A 21,930-nucleotide genomic window follows, 5' to 3' on the forward strand; every position below is an offset into this window, starting at 1 on the left:
GGCTGCGTGATTTGGAGGATTGCACGACATCACGACGACCAGGCAACTCGGCTGTATCGTTTCAACAGCAGCGGCATCCCTTCAGACTCGTCTATTTTGCAAGATCATGGCCCCAGAAACGCACCCTCCGGCAACGACGGGCGATGATGTGGCGGCGCCACCGCAGAATCAACACCACACGCCAGTTCTTGGTATGGACTACAATCCCGATCCAGCCTTGAACCCTGCGAACCAACACAGGCATACACACCATCACCATTCTGCGCGGATCGATGCCGCAGGCGGACATGACGATGCCTTATACACGTCCGGCACCACCGCGGACCCTTCTCTGGTCCCTGTCCAGCAGCATGGAGACAACCACCACGCCCTCGGCGTCGACAAGAAGGATCCCCTCGCCCTTCCCGAGTACTGTGACGAAAACGAGAAGCTTGAGGCCGGCGTGCTGAGCACCGGACAGGGCTCGACTGACCATGCGCATGGCAAGCCCAGCGGTCGATTTACCGCCTTGTATAGACGGTTCCGCCCTGCCTTCCACCTCGTCTACTTCCTCCTCTTCACCGGCTGGTGGATTGCTTCTCTCATCCTGCATAAAGACGACAAGAATTGGGTGGTTCCGTTTCTGCTGTGGCTTGCCATTTCTCTGCGTCTCTTCTTTTACTACGTCCCCAGTCGCCACTTGTCGACCGCCATCCGCTGGATATGGAGCCATACGGCTCTGGTAATCTATCAACTGGTTCCCCCGGCTTTCCGAATTCCCGTCGGTGCCTTTGGAGCTCTGGCGGTGGTGATGGTAGGCACCTTTGCTTCTGAAGAGGTTGCTGACAACAATCGTGCCAACCGAGCCGTCAGTCTTTTCGGATTGTTGGTCATGATCTTCGTCTTCTGGGCCACCAGCGCACATCGCAGCCGCATCAACTGGAGAACCGTCATCGTTGGCATGCTGGCCCAGTACATCATTGGGCTTTTCGTGCTGCGGACCGGCGTTGGTTACGACATTTTCAGGTTCATCGCCGACCGCGCCGGTGATCTCCTGGGCTTTGCTCGCGAGGGCGTGGCCTTCCTTACCTCGGAGGAGACCTCTCTGATCAAATGGTTCCTCCTCGGTGTCATTCCTGCCATCATCTTCTTCATCTCTCTGGTACAAGTTTTATACTACATCGGTTTCCTCCAGTGGTTCATCAAGAAGTTTGCTACATTTGTCTTCTGGGCATTGGGGGTTTCCGGCGTAGAGGCTATTGTGGCTGCTGCCACGCCATTCATCGGACAGGGAGAATCCGCAATGCTGGTTCGACCCTTCGTTCCGCATATGACCAAGGCCGAATTGCATCAGATCATGACGTGTGGTTTCGCTACGATTTCTGGCTCTGTCCTTGTCGGTTACATTCAGCTTGGTCTAAACGCCGAGGCTCTGGTTTCGTCCTGCATCATGTCTATTCCTGCCTCTCTGGCTATCTCCAAGCTGCGATATCCCGAGACCGAGGAAACCCTCACCGCCGGACGCGTCGTCATTCCCGACGACGACGAGCACAGGGCCGAGAACGCACTTCACGCTTTTGCCAATGGTGCCTGGCTCGGTATCAAGATTGGCGGGACTATTGTCGCATCACTTCTCTGCATCATCGCCTTTGTTGGCCTGATCAATGCTCTCCTGACCTGGTGGGGTCGGTATCTCAATATCAATGATCCCACATTGACTCTGCAGACCATTCTTGGGTATATGCTCTACCCTGTGGCTTTCCTTTTGGGTGTCCCCCGAGACAATAATGACATTCTCTTGGTTGCCCGATTGATTGCTCAGAAAGTCATCACGGTAAGCGGCCATATATCCCTCTGGCGTGTCGATATTTTGAAGCGCCCAGGCCCTTTTTTTTAAAAAAAAAAAAAGAAAAAAAAAACTGAAGCGCCCTTTTACGCCCCGGTGCTAATGCAGTCATAGAACGAATACAACGGCTTCAACGATCTCACCAAAAACAAGACTTATGCTGGACTCTCCCCTCGCTCTCGACTCATTGCTACTTATGCGCTTTGTGGCTTCGGTAACATTGGCTCCTTGGGTATTCAAATTGGTATCCTCGGGCAGCTTGCTCCGTCGCGTGGTGGTGACGTCTCCAGGTTGGCTGTTTCGGCTCTCATCTCTGGTGTTGTTTCTACGTTGACATCAGCTACCGTTGCCGGTCTCGTTATTACGACGCAGATCACCAACTTCTCCAGCGCGCCTCAGCCTTAGAGTTGGAACAACTTTGACTGCCGCTCTGGCTATGGAAAGTTGTGCCGAACAAGAACATGTTTGCGTGCCTTTTCTTCTTCTTTTCTTTTGGTACAAACTATTGTTTTGAGCATACTATAGCTGTTGTATTCCTGGTCTTTGACATAACGATGAGAGAGATACCCTAATGTCCCTGGTTGCGGCGTTTGGTCTGCGGGCAACCATCTACTGCCTCAACCATGCGTCGAGAGAAGACATAAAAAAAGGCACTTGTGTGCAATGTCGGGACTTTTGAAGCTTCACCTGGCCACGTCACGTCTGGCTGTTTCCTGTTTGCTCGTGCCACACTGCTGGTGCGTTGCTGTATGTCAACAGTGCATCTACAAAGACTGGCATTGTAAATGCCGTGATGTCGTACATAGTCCATTGTAGATTGACTTGAGCATATTCCAACTGTTTGGCATGGCAGCCTCGGTACAACGCTCGGAATGGCACTTGGCTTGACAAAATTCATTGTCGGCTTTCTTCGCCTCTCCAAGAGGACGGGACCGGGAATCGCTTGGCGTCGGCCCGACATCGGGAGATTGTACTCCTTCGGGCGCACTGTCGATCCGAGACGAGGCCGAATCTCGACCAAACAAGGCGTAACCCAAGTAGTCCAACCAACGTAAAGGTCAACTCGCATCGCCTGGTCGCATCGCATCGCAATGACTGGAAGCATCTCTATTCGTAAATCCATCCGATGGCTCCCCGGGGAAGCAAGCGAGCCCACGTCAACCATGGTATTGACCTCTCCGCAGCGGCGGTTTGTAGATTTACGAATATTGAAGGACGGTCCTGGTGCTCTCCAGGGCACACAAGGTACGGACGACGACGACGACGACGACGACGTCTTTTCCAATGCAGCCAACAAGACACACTTAACTCTTGCCTTCTCCTCACTCGCCGCTCCGTTCAGATTCATGACAGCGGTAGCTAATTCGACGGAGACCCTCTCCCTCTATCAAGACTAGACTGGGCCATGGCGGGAAAGTCGTCCTCGAGCGCCCGCACCATCGACGGCAAACAGGTGTCCCACTCGAGATGGGTTCACTGGATCGATTCGCGAACAGAGCAGCCCGAAACGGCCTCTGACGAAGCCGTCACGTATCCGCAGCCCGACGGAAGCACGCTCGAAAAGGGGACCATGGTCAACCCCGAGACGGGCCGTGAGACAGCCTACGAGGAGGTCTGGGACGACGAGGACCCCGCGCCCACCACGGCACCGGCACCAGAGCAGCTGTGCGTTGTGTTGAGGCACGACGGCGGCCAAAGTCGCGGTCTTGTCGTGAGGCTGGGCCGGCACGTCCAGGGCCTCGTCAGGAGCGGGCCGCATCTCTCGCTGGAGAGGTGGGAGTGGAGGGGATCCCGTGCCGTGCGGACGGCAAGAATGGGCGCGGAGGAGCTGCCGTGCGAAGAGACGCTGGGGAGGGCCTACAAGCTCGGTGACCAGGTGACGGCCGGGTCGAGGACATGGACTGTCGTCGAAATAGCATAGTCTGCGACGAACCTGGTCTCCCCGGCCGTCTCCCTCCTCGGCTCGCTCACCAACTCATCCCGATGCCCCTACCTCACGCCAGAGTTGCTTCCCAATGGCCCTCCCCCGTCCGGGCCCCTGTCTTTTTTCTGCGCGCAGACACGCCATGCGCCTGAGGTCGCCGGCGTCGCCCGACGGCCCTCGTCATCACGCGAGCCCGACGTCTGCATTGTTGCGGGTGCTGTCGATGGCGACCGTATTGACCCTCAGCTCTTCTTTCCTGACATTCACCAATCACAACTCGTCAAGGTCCCGAAAAGTGGCAAGGAGGTGCTGAACCACCCGTTGGGAAGCTCTGTGGACGGAAGCAACGCTTGCACAAGTCGCTGCACTACGTACAAGAGGCACCTGGAAGGAAATGGAAATGGACTGCAGCTTGATATTACCATGCTGTGCAACCGTCTGCAGGTCGATCCCTCCGCCGGCATCCAACATGTCGCATCTCAAGCAGCGCGTCATGCCGGCACGAAGTACCCGCGCTTCCCGCATACGACTGGCTTTTCAGAGAGCCTCGGTGTTGGGGTGGCGCGAGGGATGCCGGGCGAAGGACTCGCAGGACACGCGGCCTCCGGGTCGTGCGATGAGGCGAGACGTGGGGAAGCCGAAGAGGCGAGAACCAGGAACTGGATTTCATACAGAATGACACGCACACACAGAATAAAAGAGAGGAGACGATGAAAAGCCGCTGCGGTATGCGAGTACCCAGACTTCTCTGGGTCTTCTTCATCTGTACGCTTGGTGTTGCGTGGTATGGAGGACCTACTTTCGGCTGGGCTTTGGCCCGGCACATCTATGCCGGGCGACTTGGTTGCTAATAATACCCTCCATTGTTGCGAGACGCCACTACGTACTGCTGCGTAGCTCAATGACCAGCTTCTGTAACGGTAGACTCGTGCCGGTCGCCAGGGGAATGAGGGTGCCGCCTAGGGTTAGGGTAAAGCCCGGCCTCCCGGGCCAACACTTCCTTGCTGCCACAGCAATCCCAGGCTTCGGAATCAACCACTTCGTGCATCACCGGGGCACCTAATCGTGCCCGCCCCACTTTATGTGGTTCGGCTAGCAAAAGCCCTCACCACCAAAGGTGGTGCTCGACAGCAAGGCGGGCCGGACACCAAGGCGGACCAATTTTCAACCTAGACGCGTTGAACCGCGAAAATGGCTGCAACTAGCGTCCAAACGGCAAAAAGCGATGTCGAATTACGTGTCAACGAGGCTCTTGAGTATATTGAGGAAAATCCAGGTGCAAAAATTCGCTCTGTGGCGAAGAAATTCAACGTGCCTCGTAGCCGGCTTCAACGACGTGCTAACGGCGTTCCTGCTAGGAAAGGCCATCCAGCAAGAAATACAATGCTTTCACGAGAAGAGGAAGTTGCTTTATGTAACTATATCGATCGCCTTGATAAGGCCAACTTCGCTGTACGACCTGAATTCATTACAGATGCTGCAAATTACATCCTAAAAGAGAGGGCATCGTCAACTGCCCCGCCTAGGCAAGTTGGAACGCGATGGACTACACGCTTTATCCAGCGGCATCACTATCATAAAGGTCTTCAAAAAAAGATTGATTCAAGTCGAAAAGCTTCAGAAGATGTGACAAGAGCTCTTTCTTATTACAACAAGCTTAAAGAGGCTATTCAGCAGTACGGAGTCCCTCCTGAAGATATCTGGAATATGGATGAGACTGGCTTTCGTATTGGAATGGGAAAGGACCATTTAGTTGTTACAAAGCGAAGAAGAGCGCATCTATTTTCAATGCCAGAAAACAGGGAGACTGCAACAGCAATAGAATGCATTTCTGCTGGCGGCAAAGTTATTCCTGCCTTTCTTATCCTTACAGGGCAAAAACACATGGAGTCCTGGTATCGGATAAAGGAGCTTGAAGCTAATACCAAAATAACAGTCTCACCAACCGGCTTTACGAATGACGAAATTGCAGTTGCTTGGATACAGCATTTTCAGGAATTTGCAACGCCAATAGGCAGATATCGCCTTTTAATCCTAGATGGCCACGGATCACACCATACAATTGAATTCGTTGAATACTGCGAACAGCACGATATAATTCCCTTTGCGTTGCCCTCGCACCTTACACACATCCTTCAACCTCTTGATGTTGTGATATTTCAGCCACTAAAGCATTATCATGCAAAGGCGTTGGATATCATTGTTCGAGACGGCGTGTTGAATATTACAAAGATTGAATTCCTTGCTTGCATTCAAGCTGTACGAAAACAAGCTTTCAAGACTACTACTATTCTCACAGCCTTTCGAAAAACTGGAATTTCACCCTACAATCCACAGCCTGTAATTGAGGCCCTTGAACAACGAGCTGCAATTTACACATCAACACCATCGCCGCCGCCGTTATATCACAACAACTCTTCCGACTTTGAGACGCCCACAACACTCAGGCAGATAAATAAGGTTGCCAACAAGCTAGGGGAGGTATTAGAAGACGATACATCCCTTGAGCCTGAGTTTGCACGCAATATCAGTCGTTTTATCCGCGGCTCTCTTATTGCAGCTGAAGTGGGGCGGGCACGATTAGTCGACACGCTCTGTGCCTGAAAAGCCGAGCCCCAGGCTCTACTGACTGGTTCTGCCACCGAAGCACCAAAAGACAACATGACTGACGCGGCCCCAGACTCCAAGGTCCTCCATCGCTCGCTCCTCGAGCACCCCGAAACCGTGACCTCGGCCGACGGGAGCTACTTCACCCTCTCCAACGGGCAGCGTATACTAGATGGCTGCGGCGGTGCCGCCGTGGCAGCCATTGGCCATGGCGACGCCGACGTCAAGGCGGCCGTCATGGAGCAAATGTCCAAGGTGGCCTACGCGCACACGCTCGCCTTCACGACAAGCAGCGCGGAGGAGCTCGCGGACACGCTGCTGGACGGCAACCCCTTTGGCCTGTGCAGGGCGTACTTTGTCGCGTCCGGGAGCGAGGCCGTGGACGCGGCCATGAAGCTCGCAAGGCAGTACTGGGTCGAGGCGGGCCAGCCGCACCGCAGACGCTTCGTCGCCAGGAGACAGGCCTACCACGGGAGCACGATTGGCTCCATGAGCGTCGGCAGCCACGTCGGCCGGCAGAGGCCCTACAAGGACGCCCTGCTGCTCAACAACGTCAGCTACGTCAGTCCCACGTACGCGTATCGCGTCCAGAGGCCGGGCGAGACGGAAGGTGCTTATGCGCGGCGCCTGGTGGCCGAGCTGGAGGCCGAGTTTGAGGCCGTCGGGCCCGAGACCATCATGGCCTTTGTGGCCGAGACGGTCGGCGGCGCAACGGTCGGCTGCATCACGCCCCCGAGGGGATACTTTGAGGGCGTCCGCCGGGCGTGCGACCGGCACGGCATCCTCCTGATTCTGGACGAGGTCATGTGCGGCTCCGGCCGGACAGGGACCTACTTTGCCTTTGCGCAGGAGGGGGATGTCCGGCCCGACATGGTGACGCTGGGCAAAGGTCTGGGCGGCGGATACACGCCCATGGCCGGCGTCCTCGTCCACCGGCGAGTCGTCGACGTCCTGGCGCGGGGATCGGGCACCTTCGTCCACGGACACACGTACCAGGCTCACCCCGTCTGCTGCGCCGCTGCTCTCGCCGTGCAGAGGGTCCTCAAGAGGGATCGTCTGGTGGCCGGCTGTGCTGAGAAGGGCAAGTGGCTGGAAGCGAGGCTGCGCGAGAGATTGGGGCCCAGGAGGTACGTGGGCGACATCCGCGGCAGAGGCCTGTTCTGGGCCTTGGAGTTTGTCAAGGACAAGGAGACCAAGGAGCCGTTCGCGCCCCGTCTCTGTTTCGCGAGCGTCATGAGGCGTGAGGCGCACAGGTTGGGCCTGGCCATCTATCCGGGGTCCGGCACGGCGGACGGACAGGCAGGGGATCATGTTGTGCTGGCGCCGCCGCTGAATGCGACTTGGGACGAGCTGGGGATCCTGGTGGACTTGTTGGAGAGCGCGTATGATGTTGTGGAGAAGACGCTTTCGTAGCCTTGCCTTGTTGGTTGTGGAGTTGAGGGGCCAACATTGACGCACTTCTTTCTTGATTTCTTTCTTTCTTTCTTTCTCTTAGTTCTTTCTTCCTTTTTTTCCTCTTGCCCACGCAGAGGCATGACACAAGTTACCTTTGATAATCCACCCTGCATCTGTTGAAGCTGTGAGATTCCTTCTTGTGGAAGGGGCATGATTGGGCCTAGCTCGTCGTGGCTGTGCGTGCCAACCCCGTCAAAGTGACACTCCCAAACGCGTGAACATGTCGAGATAGCAACAGCCTTCTGCATCAAGAGTTTCTCCGCTATGGCTATTGTACTCGAGCAGAGTAGCCAGCCAGCTTGCCCGGGGAGCAGAAACGCTTCAAGTATAATGATCGAAGGAGCAGCATATTTGCAATCTCGCCATCCCAAAACGTCACATCAGATCGAGTGGCAGTGGAAGAATTCATCACCGGCAACTTGGGCGGGTAGGAATGGCTCCTCGATCGAGTCCAGACCGAGCCAAGCCAAAAGCATCACCGGGTTCGGATTGTTCTCTCGGCGATCCAGTCCGGGTTCGCATATGGTCCCTGACAGAAGAGGACCTTTCCTCTGTCCCGCCTGCGTACATTTGACACGTCGTTCCGTGGGCGTGGACAGGCGGCATTGGCGCATGATTTGCGTGTGGGCAAACAGGATCGGGCGAGGTATTTACTATCCGTGGGTTCGAAAAACTAGATTCGCTGGATGGGGACCGCCGAGTTTTGATTTCCGCGACAGAATTCGTGGGCAATTCGGCGTGCGCTGTTTTGGAAGAAGAGTAAAATGGTCTCCAACTCGCCAGCCCCGGCCTCGGTCATCAACTCACCATGGAGACGGACAAGATGGCGATTCTAGAGCGCGGCATCATCACTTGACGGCGTAAGAGGACTAGCTGTGACGGACGTGTCAATGGCTTGTGTGGTTGCATGTTGACGAATACACGATGCATGGACGGCGTCTGGTGGCTTTCGACCGTTTCCCTTAAGTTGGCACCGTGGAGGTTGGCTTAGTAACCAAGAGCTCTCTTACGACGACGCTCGCGCCAGGCGGCACCCGGCACCGAGGCCAGGAGTTTCAGGCCCCAGGCAGCAACTTTTTGCTAGTTGTGCAGAATGTACTGCAGGGCTTAGCAGCAGGCCTAACAGCCTAAAAATCAGGGCGTGGTGGGGATCCTGCGCACCTGGCAAAAAGTTGCTGCTGCGCCCCGAGCAATTCACGCCGGCGTGCGCCGAACCGCCGCCGCTCCAATCGACGCCGCATCAAGACTTCCAAGTTCCCACGAACCGACGCCGGATGGCATTTTTAGCCTTCAACGATGGATTCATCCGACCGCCACACCTCGGCAATGTGTCTTGGTGACGACCGTGCGACTTTAAATTCATTCGCATCTTCGGCTTCTGCTCTCTTGCCTCCGCTCATGTGCTCGACAACCATCGCCCCTCCGCCATCGTCGTCATGATCAGCTTCGGCCGGCGCAGGATTCTCGCCGCCCTGCTCGCCGCCTTCGTCGTGCTGACCGTCTGGCGAGCGCGGCAGCTCAGCGCGCCCAGCGGCGGCCCAGCCCCGGCAGAGCCCGTGACGGAAACCCCCAAGTACGCGCCGGAGGAGGACTACTTCTGGAGGACCATCGAGCACAACTTCCCCGTTGACCCGAGTCGAATGCGGCCCCTGCCGACCTCTGCCGCGGCGACCTTGCCGCCAGTCCAGGCCAGGTTCCCGCCGGAATCCGCAGAGCAGAGGGCGGTCCGTCTGGGCCGACGAGACGACGTCAAAGAGTCCTTCGTCAAGTCGTGGAACGCCTACAAGAAACACGCCTGGCTTCACGACGAGGTCGCCCCCGTGTCGGGCAGTTCCAAGGACCCCTTTGGCGGATGGGGCGCCACGCTCATCGACGCCCTCGACACCCTCTGGATCATGGGGCTCAAGGACGAGTTCGAGTACGCGGCGTACGACGTCGAGAAGAAGGCCCTCTTCCTCTCCACCGCGTCCAGCGAGATCAACGTGTTCGAGACGACGATCCGCTTCCTGGGCGGCCTGCTGTCGGCCTACGACCTGAGCGGCGACCGGCGGCTGCTCGCCAAGGCGCACAACGTCGGCGACATGCTCTACAAGGCCTTTGACACGCCCAACCACCTGCCCGTCGCGCGCTGGGACCTGCACGACGCCGCGCGCGGCAGCAAGCAAGAGGCCCAGGCTTCCTCGCTGCTGGCCGAGATCGGCTCGCTCGCCATGGAGTTCACGCGCCTCAGCCTCCTCACCGAGGACCCCAAGTACTACGACGCCGTCCAGCACATCAGCGAGCTGCTCGCCGCGTCCCAGGCCGAGACCAAGCTGCCGGGCATGTGGCCCGTCGTCGTCGACGCCCGGCGCGGCCACTTTGACGCGGGGAGCACCTACACCCTCGGCGGCATGGCGGACAGCGCCTACGAATACCTCCCCAAGATGATGGCCCTGCTCGGCCAGCAGGACGGCATCTACCGCGACATGTACACGCGGAGCATGGAGGCCGCCGACGAGCACCTCTTCTACCGCCCCATGACGCCCACCGGCGAGGACATCCTCTTCCCGGGCTTCGTCGACGTCGACGCCGACGACCCGTCGCGCAAGAGGACGCTCCGCCCCGCCTCGGGCCACCTCACCTGCTTCACGGGCGGCATGCTCGCCCTCGGCGCGAGGCTCACCTCCCGCGGCGACCACCTCTCGTGGGCGGACAAGCTCACCAACGGCTGCGTGTGGGCGTACGGGTCCTTCGCGACGGGCGTCATGCCCGAGACCTTTTACCTCACCCCCTGCGCCGGCAGGGACGCCTGCCCCTGGGACGCGACCAAGTGGCTGGCCGACGTGGCCAGCGCCCACGGCTCCGGGGACAAGGAGGCGCAGGCCATCGTCGCAAAGGAGCGCCTCCCCCAAGGCTTCTCCAGGATCATGGACGCGCGGTACATCCTGCGCCCCGAGGCCATCGAGAGCGTCTTCATCATGTACCGCGTCACCGGCGACAGGGCCTGGCAGGACAAGGCCTGGGACATGTGGAAGGCAATCGACAACCTGACGTCGACGAAGCTGGCCAACAGCGCCGTGCGCAGCATGAACCCCCCCGAGGGTGAGGAGGTGGAAATGGCCGACTCCATGGAGAGTTTCTGGCTCGGCGAGACCCTCAAGTACTTCTACCTGATATTTTCGGAGCCCGAGCTGATCAGCCTGGACGAGTGGGTGTTCAACACCGAGGCCCATCCGTTCAAGAGGTTGCGGTAGCACGTGTGACTCAGTCCTTTGGCCCGCCTCGGCGGCGGCTCATGGCTCAATCAAATCGCTTCATGGATTCTTGCAACGTGCCCCTCCCCTTCGCTATGCATTGCTATGGTAATAAATAGTCCCGCCGTAAAAAAAAGGGTGGCCAACGCCAAAAGTGAAAAAAGGAACCTCGCTGTGCTGCGAGGGTGATGCCATCTCATGACCCGCTGCCATGCCAGTCCTAACCCCTGCCCCTGCCCCGTCTTGCTCGTGAGCTTCAAATCTCCTTGTCCTTTCCCTTGACTCCATCCCTGTCCGCTGCGGCAGCGTCGTCATCAACCTGCTGGCCCGTGCTGTCGTGCTCCTTTACCGATTCCTCCGGGGTGGCTTCCTTTTCCCTCTTCCGCTCCAGCTTCTTGATGGCATCGCGGGTGAGCGCCTGTCTCTCCAGCAGCTCCACGACATCCTTTTTGCGCGTCTTTCTGTCCCCAAACATAATCACCAGCCCGGCCGTCAAATTACACGTGATGCTCACGCACAGAATCACCGTGGTGATGGCGAATGGACGGTGGTGATAGTCGATCCCCCAGGTTGTTGCGCCCAGCGAAATTTGCAGACACGAGTGGCAGTCCAGCAGGACGATGATGGCGATGAGGTGGCCGAGTGGGAAGGCGTGGTGGGTAAATGTCTCGTGCGGTTTGTAGAAACTGTGCGACTTGGAGAGCTTGGTTTGATGGTGTTGGAGGGATTTGCGCTGCTTGGGCGTAAGGTAGTCGTAGTCGAGGGAGTAGGTTTCGGATTTGGCGTCTTCAAGGTCGATTTCGGGGTTGTTGTCGCCGTCCATGGTGACGGGAGGTATGCCGTCGGCGTTGGAAGGTTGGTGCACGATTGGAAAGTCGTTGGATCGTGCTGTCTTTTGTTGCTCGTCTTGGGGGGGTGGAGGAGGAGGGGTGCTTGGTTTCTTTTCCGAGGGATCCGGGTTTTGCGCATCGGGCGTGGAATCGGTTCGTGCGAGTTCCTTGGCAGCCTTCTTCTTTGCGTTGGCAATCTTGCGGGAGTATCGTGCGATGAAGATCATGTGGTAAGTATCGACGGCTCGGAAGGGCGCCAGGCCGTCGCCCATGATGGCAAACAGCGCAACCAGGACGCTGTCGATGATGTGGATAGCGTAGACCTGTTGTTCGCCTACGTAGATCCATCCAATGAGAAACAGAACCCAGGCCAAACCAAACAGGGTAATCAGCGTCGCGTAGAGCGTCACGAAGAAACCCAGGGGCCGCCGAACGTATTGTCCGAATCCCTTCATCTGCCGCTTGAATCGGGACCGTCGTGAATGCAACATGTGGCGAACGTAATCATCTAGTTCCCACTTCTCGGCTGCCGACCAGCCTTCTAGCTTTCTTCCGTGGGGCAGCGCCGCATAGTGCGAGTCTGATAGTCGCGAGGTAATGGTATCTGTCCGTTGGAGGTAGGGTTTTTTGTCTTCTTCTTCTTCTTCTTCTTCTTCTTCTTCCCCCTTCTCCTCTGGTCCAGCGGCTTCTTCTTCCTCCTCTTCCTCTTCGCGAATTGTTGGCGCTTGCTCTGGTGGCTGAATGGGTTCCTTTGCTGAGGTTGGTCGTGGCATGGGCGCATCCGTCTGGGAGAGGACATATGTCGGCCGTCGATTCACCCAGCTTCCTAGGTCAGGGACAAAGAGAGAATTTTGCACGTTGGTCAGTGTTGACAGGGTCTGGACCTCGGGATCTGCATTCGAGATTAGTGACTCGGTCAAAAACCAGCTGCGAGTGGCGAGGCCAAGCGGCACCAGACATACCAATAATGTCCAACCAGTCCACAAGCTCATCGTTGTACTCGTCCGTTTCGCCCGAACCTACCCCCTCGGCCGGCGGCGCAGGCGCAGGAGCAGCTACAGACGCCCGTCTGAAACTCGGTTTCAATAGCCTCCCGACAATGCCCCTCCTCGGCTTTGCACTGTCAGCTTCATCAGCGGCGGCTTCCCCATCACTGTGCCTTCTATCAAGCGCCGGGTCATGCGGAGAGGCCACACCCGGACCCGAAGGCGACGTCCCTTCCAACCCCAACTCGGCCATGGTCGGTCGTGCTCCTTCCTCGGTCAGTCTGGGCAGCGCAATCTGCGGCTGCGCGCGGCGGAAGTTCCTCGCACCCCTGGCTGCCACGTCTCTCACGGGGGCTGGTGCCGGCTCGGGCTGCGAAGCACTCCGCGGTCTGGCTCTCCGTGGGGCCTCATCTCTTCCATTGCGTCCTCCTTTTTGCTGGGGAGAGGGTGCAGCATCTTGTATACTGGACGTAGACTGTGATAGACTAGGGGAGCTTCGTCGGATCCTAATGCTAGGTCGTCGCGAGCGGTCTGGAGCATGGGCGTCGAACGTTGCACCCCCGCCGCTGGGCCAGCCGTGGGAGGCTGTAGAGACTCGTGACCCTGGCAGAGGGGCCGAGCCGAGAGGACCGAAATACTCGTCGGCCGGGGCATCCAGCTCAGATGGTGTTGCTGGCCCGGCAAGGCTGGCAGCCGAGACGGCGGGAGCTCGGTTGCGGTCTGAGGAGGACTGGAGAGGGCGCGACTGAGACGGGCCAGCATTGAGATTCGAATCCATGGGGATTGGAACCGGTCGCTGCCGTCGAAACAGTGGCGGACAGACAATGAGGGGGCGCGGTAGAGAGGGAGACGCGTCCGATGCGGCTTGAGGAGCAGACGAGGTGTGCAAAGAAAACCAGGACAGCCCAACGTTAATAAGTGTTCAAATGCCGTGACGGAGTCGTGGACGCTGGACAGGGAACAGGGGGCAAAAGAGACTACAGCGGCACTTGCCATCGCTGCGGCGGGCGCTAATGGATACCGTTCAACCACTGTGTCCACTAAAAGCCCACTGTGAGCCCACTACGAGCCCACCGTACTAATAGACGCCAGGGGTCCTGAAGTACCGATTGGGGGGTCCGAGCGCCGTGACGTCAGTTGATTGATGTGGTACGTAGCTTCGGTGCTTTGTTTTGCCAAGGCTGGGTCATGGATGAAAAACCCAGTCACATCCCTTAGTGAGGCATGACAACTCGCTCGCAGGCATGATTCCGTACGTCAACCGGTTGGCCAGGACACGGACCGTCACTGGCACCCGCTTCAAAGTCGCGTCACATGCCTCGATTCACCGGTAACAATGGTAGAACCCGGCGCGCCCTTCAAACGCTCCCCGTGTCTTCCTGCATGCTCGAGTACGCTAGCTAAATCAATGCTCCAGGCAGTATTCCGTGATATATATATATATATATATATACATATATATAGACGATTAAATGCCGCAGAAAAAAACAAAATAAATGAAGCTGCCGCCTTCTTCCATGCTCATCGCTCCCGCTCCGAATTCGCAATCGCCGACTCGACAGCCTCTTGCAAATCAAAATGGAAATAAGGCCGGTTCAGTCCCTGGACGGCCACCAACTTTGCACTGCCCGGGTTCCGAGGCACGTCCTTGTCTGAGGGCTGTGATATGTCCGATGCGGCTTGTTCAACGTCATACTCGCGGACCGACTTCTTTTCGCCCATCTCAGCTGCCTCGGCCGCCCTGGACGCGCTGTCGGATCCTCCCAGGTCGGCAATGCTAAAGATGGTCTTCCAGTGCGCGGCGCCCTCTCCGGGAGCCGGCCTGGGAGACCGGAATCCAAAGCCGGCTGCCGCCAGCGCTCTCTTGGTCCATCGGTTCTCAATGTTGGCGAAATGCCAGTCCACCGCGTCGGGGGCGGCGTAGCGATCCAGCTGGTTGCGCACGTCGATCAAGGCTTGCGCGGCGGTCACGTCGATGTTGTTGACTGAGGAGAAGTCGAGTATGACGGCTTTCAGAGTTGGCCGCGTGTCAACCAGGTCAGCATCCTGGTTGCGCGGTGAACTGTCGTTCCAGGCGCGGTCCTGTTGTATGGTTAGTCACATCTTGCCAGCACACAACGGTTCCAGAGGCCAGCAAATGTGCGTTCAAACTGTAACAAAAGACGGCGTACGAACCCCTAACTTCCCCAGCAGCGTGGGGTCTGTCCGCCGGGTTTCCGCAAAGATGACTTCGGTGAGGTGGTTCAGATATCGGCTCGCGTTGGGGTAGTTGAAGCCTTCCGCGAATCGGTAAATGTAGACACCGGGATGAGGGCTCTTGACCACCACTCTGGGGTTGGATCCATCTTCGTGGTCAAGAGGCAGGAACCCCTTTCTCAGCGACTCTCCCGACTCTTCGGCAAAGGCAGAGTCGCCAGCCTGCTTCAGGTCCTGGCGGGCTGTCGCCGTGCGAATGCGGGCAACGCCGAGAACCCTGCCGCGGCTCAGGAACAGGCGCCAAACCAGCACGGCGGCAGAGACGGCCATGGTCGTGTAGATCCCATTTTCAATCGTCGTGAACACCGTCACCAGCACTCCAGCCAGGAATATGGGCACCTCCAACGGAGAGACTCGCCAAAAGTGGAAGATGACTTTTGGGGGGGTGATGACATCGCCCACGGCGTGGATGATGACGGCGGCAAGTGCGGCGTTGGGGATGTAGTAGAACACTGCAGGCAGCGCATACAAGGCCAGCAACACGACTAGAGCCGTAATCACACCGGCAAAGGGGGTCCGAACACCAGCCTTGGACTTGATGGCGGTTCTCGAGAAGGATCCAGTCGCAGGGTAAGCGCCAAGGAACGGGCCAAGCAGATTGGTAACACCGATGGCAACGAGCTCCTGCGACGGATCAATAACGTAGTTGTTGATGCGGCCAAAAGACTTGGAGATGGAGATGTGTTCAATGAGCATGACGATGACAGCAGCAGGGATCTCCGAGGCAAATGCTTGGATGATTGACACGTTCACAGCTGGAACAGCAGTATGTTGAAAGCCTAGCCAGCCATCATGTTAGTTTCTGACACAGTCAGTGCTCTCACGACCTATCAAAGGAGGGGGGGAGGCCTGCCGTTTGTCCATTACCTCGGGGTACGTCCTTGATGAGACTGAAGCTCGGCTTCTTCTTGTGGCTGACGTTGACACCGGCACTGATGGCAGTGTACAACAAGATGACGAAGACGGTGCGAAGAGTCGAGAGGAAGAAATACGTCTTGGCACGCTGGGGCTGCTTCTTGGACAGGAAGGAACAAGCTCCTCGAATCAGATACAACATCGACAGAGCCGTCAGACCGAGCGCGGCGTCCAGCTTGGTGGTTGGCAGGCCCTTCAAGCTATTGATAATGACCAGGTACGGCGCGTCTCTGGTATTGACGCCGCCGATGCCCATCAACTTGGGAACCTGGCCGGCGATGATGTTGACGGCAGATCCCGTCATGAAAGCGCAAATGGCCGGGAGCGAGATGAACTCGACAAGCCAGCCAAGGCGAGCGAGCCCGAGGAAAAGAATGATGGCTCCCGTGATGATGGCAAGCGCAGATGCGACAACGTGGCCGGGAACGTTGGGGAGTTCATCCTTGGCTTTGAGGACGATATTTCCAGTAACCTGAGACATGACGGCGACGGGCTGTGCGCGACACGACGTGTTAGCATTCGCGATGCATCCAACGCAACGTGTAGTTTTGCGCCGTGATTTCCCAAACTCACACCGATGGTGATGTCTTTTGAAGTAGCAAAGAACCAATAGATTAAGACTCCCATGAAGGACGTGTACAGTCCATATTCAACATCGAGTTGAGCCAGCTGGGCATATGCCATTCCCTGGGGAACGACAACAGCGCCGACGGTAATGCCTGAATGATGATTAAATTTAATGCCGCGCCATGGCCACGGCCCGATAAGCTTCAGGACCAGACAGCAAAGGAGCAGCTCACCCGCAACGAGGTCGCCAATCAGCCAAGTCAGATTGTACTTGCCGATCCAGCGAACAAAAGGGAACAGATTGACCAAGTAATCGACCAGACCTCGGAACGAGGGCGTTACCTCGGCAAGGTATTCCGCGACGGTGGGCTCTTCCTCGATGAACAGATCCGTGTTCGATATTGACGGGACGTCGTCATCTCGATTATCGGAGTCGTAGCCTACGGCCTTGGCCAGACGGCCCTTGATGAGTGGCGTGGACGGCATGACGACGCGGGTCAAGGACTGGGGCTCCCAGGATCGTGGGCGAGACGAGCAGTTGGCCGAGGGAATGAAAATCCCGAGTCGGCTGCAGAGTGCGGCGGACGCGGAGAAGCCAACAATTTGATGTCTGTTTGGGCGGACAAGATGATACGACAGACAGCCTTGTGACGGCAACAAGAAGGCGGCTCAGCCCAGCACGAGGTGGCAGTGGTGCGGAAGGAACCTTGGATCTGACGGGAGGCTGTGCTCGTTTTTCCCATTTAATCCACCACGGGCAAGCGCCAAGTGAGAATGAATGAGACTGCAACAGATATCTGGACCGGCAGCCTGGCGAGGAGGCATGGTCTCGCCATCGCGTGGTCGGACTCACTCGCAGCAACGAGGGCCAACTCTATCTCGATCATGACACGGGTCGCCGGGCCGCGGCCGAAGACTTTTATTTAAGCTCGGATTGCGTGCTAGCATTGGCATTTGGGCGCCAGTTTTGGTTTCCAGAAACGGAGAAGCTGGGATCGCGTGCTGGCAAGGAAGACTGGATGAGCCAATATGCGCACGACATCATCATTCGCCTGGCCCGCCAAACCCGCATAAAAATGCCCACATGGCAAACGCTCCGCACAGACCGAGGGGGTAGCGTCCAGCCACGGCCGTGTTTCAACTCCAGTTCGCTGATTGATAGTACGTACGTAGTCGCTATCGCCGCCGAGATTTGGGACACGAGAGGCACGTGGAGGTCGAACCGTCGCAGTCGTCGCCGTGTGCCTCGAGAAAACGCCAAAAGAATGCAGGCAGGCAGCCTTGCCCGCTCCTCGGCCCTTTCCACGCACGTCTGGGACAATGCTCTTCCTGCTGAACTGGCTCAGCTGCCTTGTCTGAAACCGAGAGGGGTCGACTGGTCTCGGCTCGGTCGGCGTACCACAGCGTTCCAGTCTCTAGCTTTTCCCGAGGAGCTGAACAGCGTGGCCCTCACAGATGCTTGAGATATTTTTCATCCTCTTCTTGATACACGACTTGATAAGTGATGATGGCTTTGGAACGGAGGTGGGGGATTACGTCGTGCGTCGTGCGTCGCGCGCATGCTCGACGGGCGACGAATCCCAAAAAAGCACACCGAGCTGGCCAAGGCCAGTCACGGCTCACGCAACGCCCACATGCCCCCGTTATCGTATATAACGGGGACCTTGGTCCTCTTAGCATAATAACTAACTAGTTAAACACTAGACCAGACCAAAATAAACACTAGACCAGAACCAACGTTGACATAAACAACAAACTTGGATTCAGCTTTTTAGACATGATTCGTTTTCACAGGGAGAATGCAGCGTGATGTTGCGGCGTCGTTTATTGAAGTAAAAACCCGCCAGTGTATTGAAGTACTCAAGCAGCCAGCTAAGCACTTGGTAGCACTACTCCGTATCTGAATCGAAAACACGACGATACAGGTTCCAGACAAGGGGGGAATGAAACGCTCCTCCATCGAATGCAGCTCATCTCAAAGCTAAAGCTACCTGCTACCTGTTGACCTGCAAGGTTCCAATCAACTCCAACTCGGAGTATCATTTTCCCACGGGCCATGGGCCATGGCCATGGCTGTTCACGACGTCGCCTGTCGGCCTTCAGCTCGCCTAGAACATGGCTTCCTGTCGCGTTCCGCCCAACTTTGGCGCCGCCGTTGTTACAATTCACGATGTCCATCAAGGGCCGATAAAGGCACTCTGCTCTGGTCTGCTCCGCGGTCTGCTCTCCGCAGGGCACGCCTCCACCGTCTGTATCGCGCTCGCTGTCCACGCAATGCTGTTTGATTCTGCCCGCCGTCTTGCCCACCGATTTGGCCATGCAACCAATAGCCGCGGTAGAATTCTTCTTTTGAAATAAATTGCCAGCTATACAGCCGAAGGTCAACTTCTGTGCAACAGCTCCCCGTGAGAAAATGGCCAAGACCGACTCGGCGAGAAGAAGCCAACAAGCACGCCGGTCTTCATGATGAGACCATGTTCAAGGAGATGTTGTAAAGTAGCAGTCTTGAGTGGTGCCGGTAGTTGGTGGATGGTAGCCACGCGCGTGCAGCATCCTCCTGTATCGTGAGTCCTCCGAGTTTCTTTGCGAAACGATCCGTCAACCTCCCATGCAGCTGCGTCTACGACTCGCCCAGCCCCGAGTCATGCTCGTACCCAAGAGGACGCGTGCAAAGCTGCCATTCACGTCTCGTGGTTGGCAAGACAAGCCTTGGATACGGAATTTTGTTGCCAGGGTGTCAAGAGTCCTGGCGGCAGCAAATGCATCATCGTCGCATTTAATTTATGTGCCACAGCCAACGAGGCGCAGCAAAACGGCCAGGTACTGCATGGTAGTATGTACGGAGTACTACTAGTACAAACCCCCCTCCCACGGCATTGTATTCTTTTTTAAGCACCCACGGCGTGGGGTCACGATCTTGGCCGGCTCGTATGCAGGGGTCTCTCGGTAATTCGCCGGATTTGAGCCCCCAAGTTCACTTCAACGACCCACCAGCCATGGGCCATGGTCATGAACGTGCCGCATAATGGATTGTGGCGCTCACTATGAGGCAAGGCGAAAACACACAGTTATTTCCTCAACTTTGATGGTTGACAGTTTCTTCTGTACATGTTTATTTAATCAAGCTGTGTAGTACAATTTGTATTTCTGGGTTACAAGTCCCGTGTAATCGGCAGACCGGTCAGGGATCAACGACCCGCAAACAGAAAGCGGTGCCGTCAAGGTGAACCCTCGCGTGATATTCCGAGCCTTTGCAACCGTGACCAGTACATCCGGTTATCCCTGTTTAATCTATGAGAATATGGAAAAAGAGACGCTGACGGGTGGTAAATGCGGCGGGTATATGGCATTTAAAGCAGGGCAAAAGAGCCAGCAACGACAGCCAAAGCCAAGTAGACCGCGCCAGAAAACTTCTCAACGGTAGAAGATGCCCCCTTGGCCGTTGTGGAAGCAGCACCGCCAGCACCAGCGGTGCTCGAACCAGAGTCAGCGTTGGTCTTTGAACCGCCAGAGGTACCTGAGCCGTTGGAATGGTCAGAGCCAGGGCTGCCGGCGCCGCCGGTAGACGTAGGCTTGGAAGAACCACTGGCAGTAAAGCTGGCAGTGCTGTCAGCACTAGAGGAATTGCTGGAAGCTCGAGCCTTGGACTTGAAGGTCTTGGGGCAGGTCAGGTCGAAGAGAGGCTTGGTGGAGAGGTCTTTGGTGATGGCGAACTTGACCTTGTTGTCGGGGTTGGAATCGCGAATGTTGTACCAGAAAGTAGGCACTTTGTTGAATAGCTGACGGCAGCCAACTTCGTCCCAGTATGTTTTTGCGTTCTCAACAGATGGAACAGCCTGATCCCAATTAGGCCCGGTGGTTGGCCATCCGGTCTCAGTCACCCATACAGGCTTGCCGCCGACAGCAGCAATGGTAGCTTCATAGGCGCGATCAAATAGGCTTCCAGCATTGTCGATGCCGTTGGATTTCCCATTTTCGTAGAAAGGATATTCGTCCACCCCCACCCAGTCCAGGGCGTCGATAACCATCTTGGCGGAGGTATTGGTCCATGAATCCCAAGTGTCCACGTGGCCCACGGGGACCTTGCCCAAGGCACTGTCCTTGAACGCTTTCTTGTACGTCTCGATGAACTTGACAATGGTGGCAGGGGAATTGCCGACGCCGGCCTTGTTCTTGTTACCTGTGACTGAATCCCGATACAAATCTTCTGAGCCAATGGAAATTCCTATCACGGTATCCGTGAACTTGGTGCCGTACTTCGTCTCAGCCTTGTGCAGGGCACTGATCTCCTTGTCGATGTTGTCGGTGCCCGAGGCCCAGACACCCAGGAGCAACTTGGTCCCGGTTTCAATGGCGGCCTCGAAAGCCTCGATGGGGTCGTCCTGTGAGTAGGCCTGAATGTTGGTGTAGAGGCGGACAGCGTTGAAGGTCCCAGGGGCGCCAGTGAGGCCCTGGGCGGCCTTCATCTCGTCAACGAAGTCCTTCTTGAACTTGGCAGATCGGTCGGCAAGGGTTGCTCCCGAGTTGAAACCGAGGTAGTTGGATGCGGCCGAGGCACCCATGGCCATGAAGCCAGTGAGGACAGTAGTTGGCAGATGCATTGTGAGCTGGTCTTTTTCTTAAAAAAAAAATTCGACAATATCCCTTCTTTTTGCTGGGGGGAGCGAGGAAGCCCAGCACGATCCGATCGAAATGACAAAAGTGAGACTGGTCGAGATTCAAGGAGTGATTTCCCAAGTTCTTGAATGATTGTGTTGCGGAATCTAAAGTGTCATTAAGAAGGGACTATGAGGCAAAGATGGAGCGAAAAAACAAAAAGAATGACGCGGAAAGAAGGAGTCAAGGAGTAAGAAAGAAACGGCACCTTGTTGTACTCATGTGAAGGATAAATGAAGGGAAAAGGAGAAAGGAACCGGCTGGTGCACCCGTCCAGAGTAAGGCGGTCAATCTAGATTGCAACCCTTGTGCACAGGGTACAAGGGGTCAGGCGAATGACTGCGCCGGTACGAAGCACAGAGCACCCAGGCAGCTGCTGTTTTGCTGCCAGACGGGACAATGGTGATGCACTGGGCTAGCCCCATGGCCCACAAATTACCGAGTCTGTACTTGGTGTTTACTCCAGCGATTGCACGGGGTATCGGCGGGTGTGGAGAGGGCTAAGATGAACTGAGGGGTGCCTGAGGGTTGGCTTCTCTCCTGTCTTTTCCCCTTATTACCTGGTACTTACTTACTTAAGTACCTTAAGTACTTAAGTAGGTAAGTACCTAGGTACTTAAGTGCTAGTACTCGAGTACTTACTTAAGTACCTTAAGTCAGGTAGGTACCTAGGTAG

General features: G+C 56.6%; 8 protein-coding genes across 8 annotated transcripts; 5 read left to right on the plus strand and 3 right to left on the minus strand.

Annotated features, from left to right (window-relative positions):
- Positions 1-106: 106 nt before the first annotated feature.
- Positions 107-2,230, plus strand: MAM_07059 (inner membrane transport protein yeiJ; the record flags this gene model as incomplete). The annotated part of the gene is made up of 2 exons (XM_040825857.1): positions 107-1,813; positions 1,940-2,230. The coding sequence occupies 2 exons, from the start codon at positions 107-109 to the stop codon at positions 2,228-2,230; spliced, it is 1,998 nt and encodes a 665-aa protein (XP_040676076.1).
- Positions 2,231-3,230: 1,000 nt separating this feature from the next.
- MAM_07060 (uncharacterized protein) lies at positions 3,231-3,746 on the plus strand (the record flags this gene model as incomplete). Its single annotated transcript, XM_040825858.1, has 1 exon — positions 3,231-3,746. One exon carries the CDS (start codon positions 3,231-3,233, stop codon positions 3,744-3,746), a length of 516 nt encoding a protein of 171 aa, XP_040676077.1.
- Positions 3,747-4,940: 1,194 nt separating this feature from the next.
- MAM_07061 (transposase) lies at positions 4,941-6,353 on the plus strand (the record flags this gene model as incomplete). Its single annotated transcript, XM_040825859.1, has 1 exon — positions 4,941-6,353. The coding sequence occupies one exon, from the start codon at positions 4,941-4,943 to the stop codon at positions 6,351-6,353; it is 1,413 nt and encodes a 470-aa protein (XP_040676078.1).
- Positions 6,354-6,410: 57 nt separating this feature from the next.
- MAM_07062 (Aminotransferase class-III) lies at positions 6,411-7,769 on the plus strand (the record flags this gene model as incomplete). The annotated part of the gene is made up of 1 exon (XM_040825860.1): positions 6,411-7,769. One exon carries the CDS (start codon positions 6,411-6,413, stop codon positions 7,767-7,769), a length of 1,359 nt encoding a protein of 452 aa, XP_040676079.1.
- A 1,478-nt stretch (positions 7,770-9,247) lies between these two features.
- MAM_07063 (glycosyl hydrolase) lies at positions 9,248-11,044 on the plus strand (the record flags this gene model as incomplete). Its single annotated transcript, XM_040825861.1, has 1 exon — positions 9,248-11,044. One exon carries the CDS (start codon positions 9,248-9,250, stop codon positions 11,042-11,044), a length of 1,797 nt encoding a protein of 598 aa, XP_040676080.1.
- A 256-nt stretch (positions 11,045-11,300) lies between these two features.
- On the minus strand, positions 11,301-13,638 carry MAM_07064 (uncharacterized protein; the record flags this gene model as incomplete). Its single annotated transcript, XM_040825862.1, has 2 exons — positions 11,301-12,766; positions 12,837-13,638. 2 exons carry the CDS (start codon positions 13,636-13,638, stop codon positions 11,301-11,303), a joined length of 2,268 nt encoding a protein of 755 aa, XP_040676081.1.
- Positions 13,639-14,381: 743 nt separating this feature from the next.
- On the minus strand, positions 14,382-17,084 carry MAM_07065 (sulfate permease II; the record flags this gene model as incomplete). Its single annotated transcript, XM_040825863.1, has 4 exons — positions 14,382-14,942; positions 15,036-15,895; positions 15,984-16,524; positions 16,605-17,084. 4 exons carry the CDS (start codon positions 17,082-17,084, stop codon positions 14,382-14,384), a joined length of 2,442 nt encoding a protein of 813 aa, XP_040676082.1.
- A 2,864-nt stretch (positions 17,085-19,948) lies between these two features.
- Positions 19,949-21,199, minus strand: MAM_07066 (GPI-anchored cell wall beta-1,3-endoglucanase EglC; the record flags this gene model as incomplete). The annotated part of the gene is made up of 1 exon (XM_040825864.1): positions 19,949-21,199. The coding sequence occupies one exon, from the start codon at positions 21,197-21,199 to the stop codon at positions 19,949-19,951; it is 1,251 nt and encodes a 416-aa protein (XP_040676083.1).
- Positions 21,200-21,930: the final 731 nt, after the last annotated feature.

This window comes from Metarhizium album (genome assembly GCF_000804445.1).
Source record: "Metarhizium album ARSEF 1941 chromosome Unknown scaffold_27, whole genome shotgun sequence".
In the NCBI taxonomy this organism is placed as follows: Eukaryota; Fungi; Ascomycota; class Sordariomycetes; order Hypocreales; family Clavicipitaceae; genus Metarhizium; species Metarhizium album.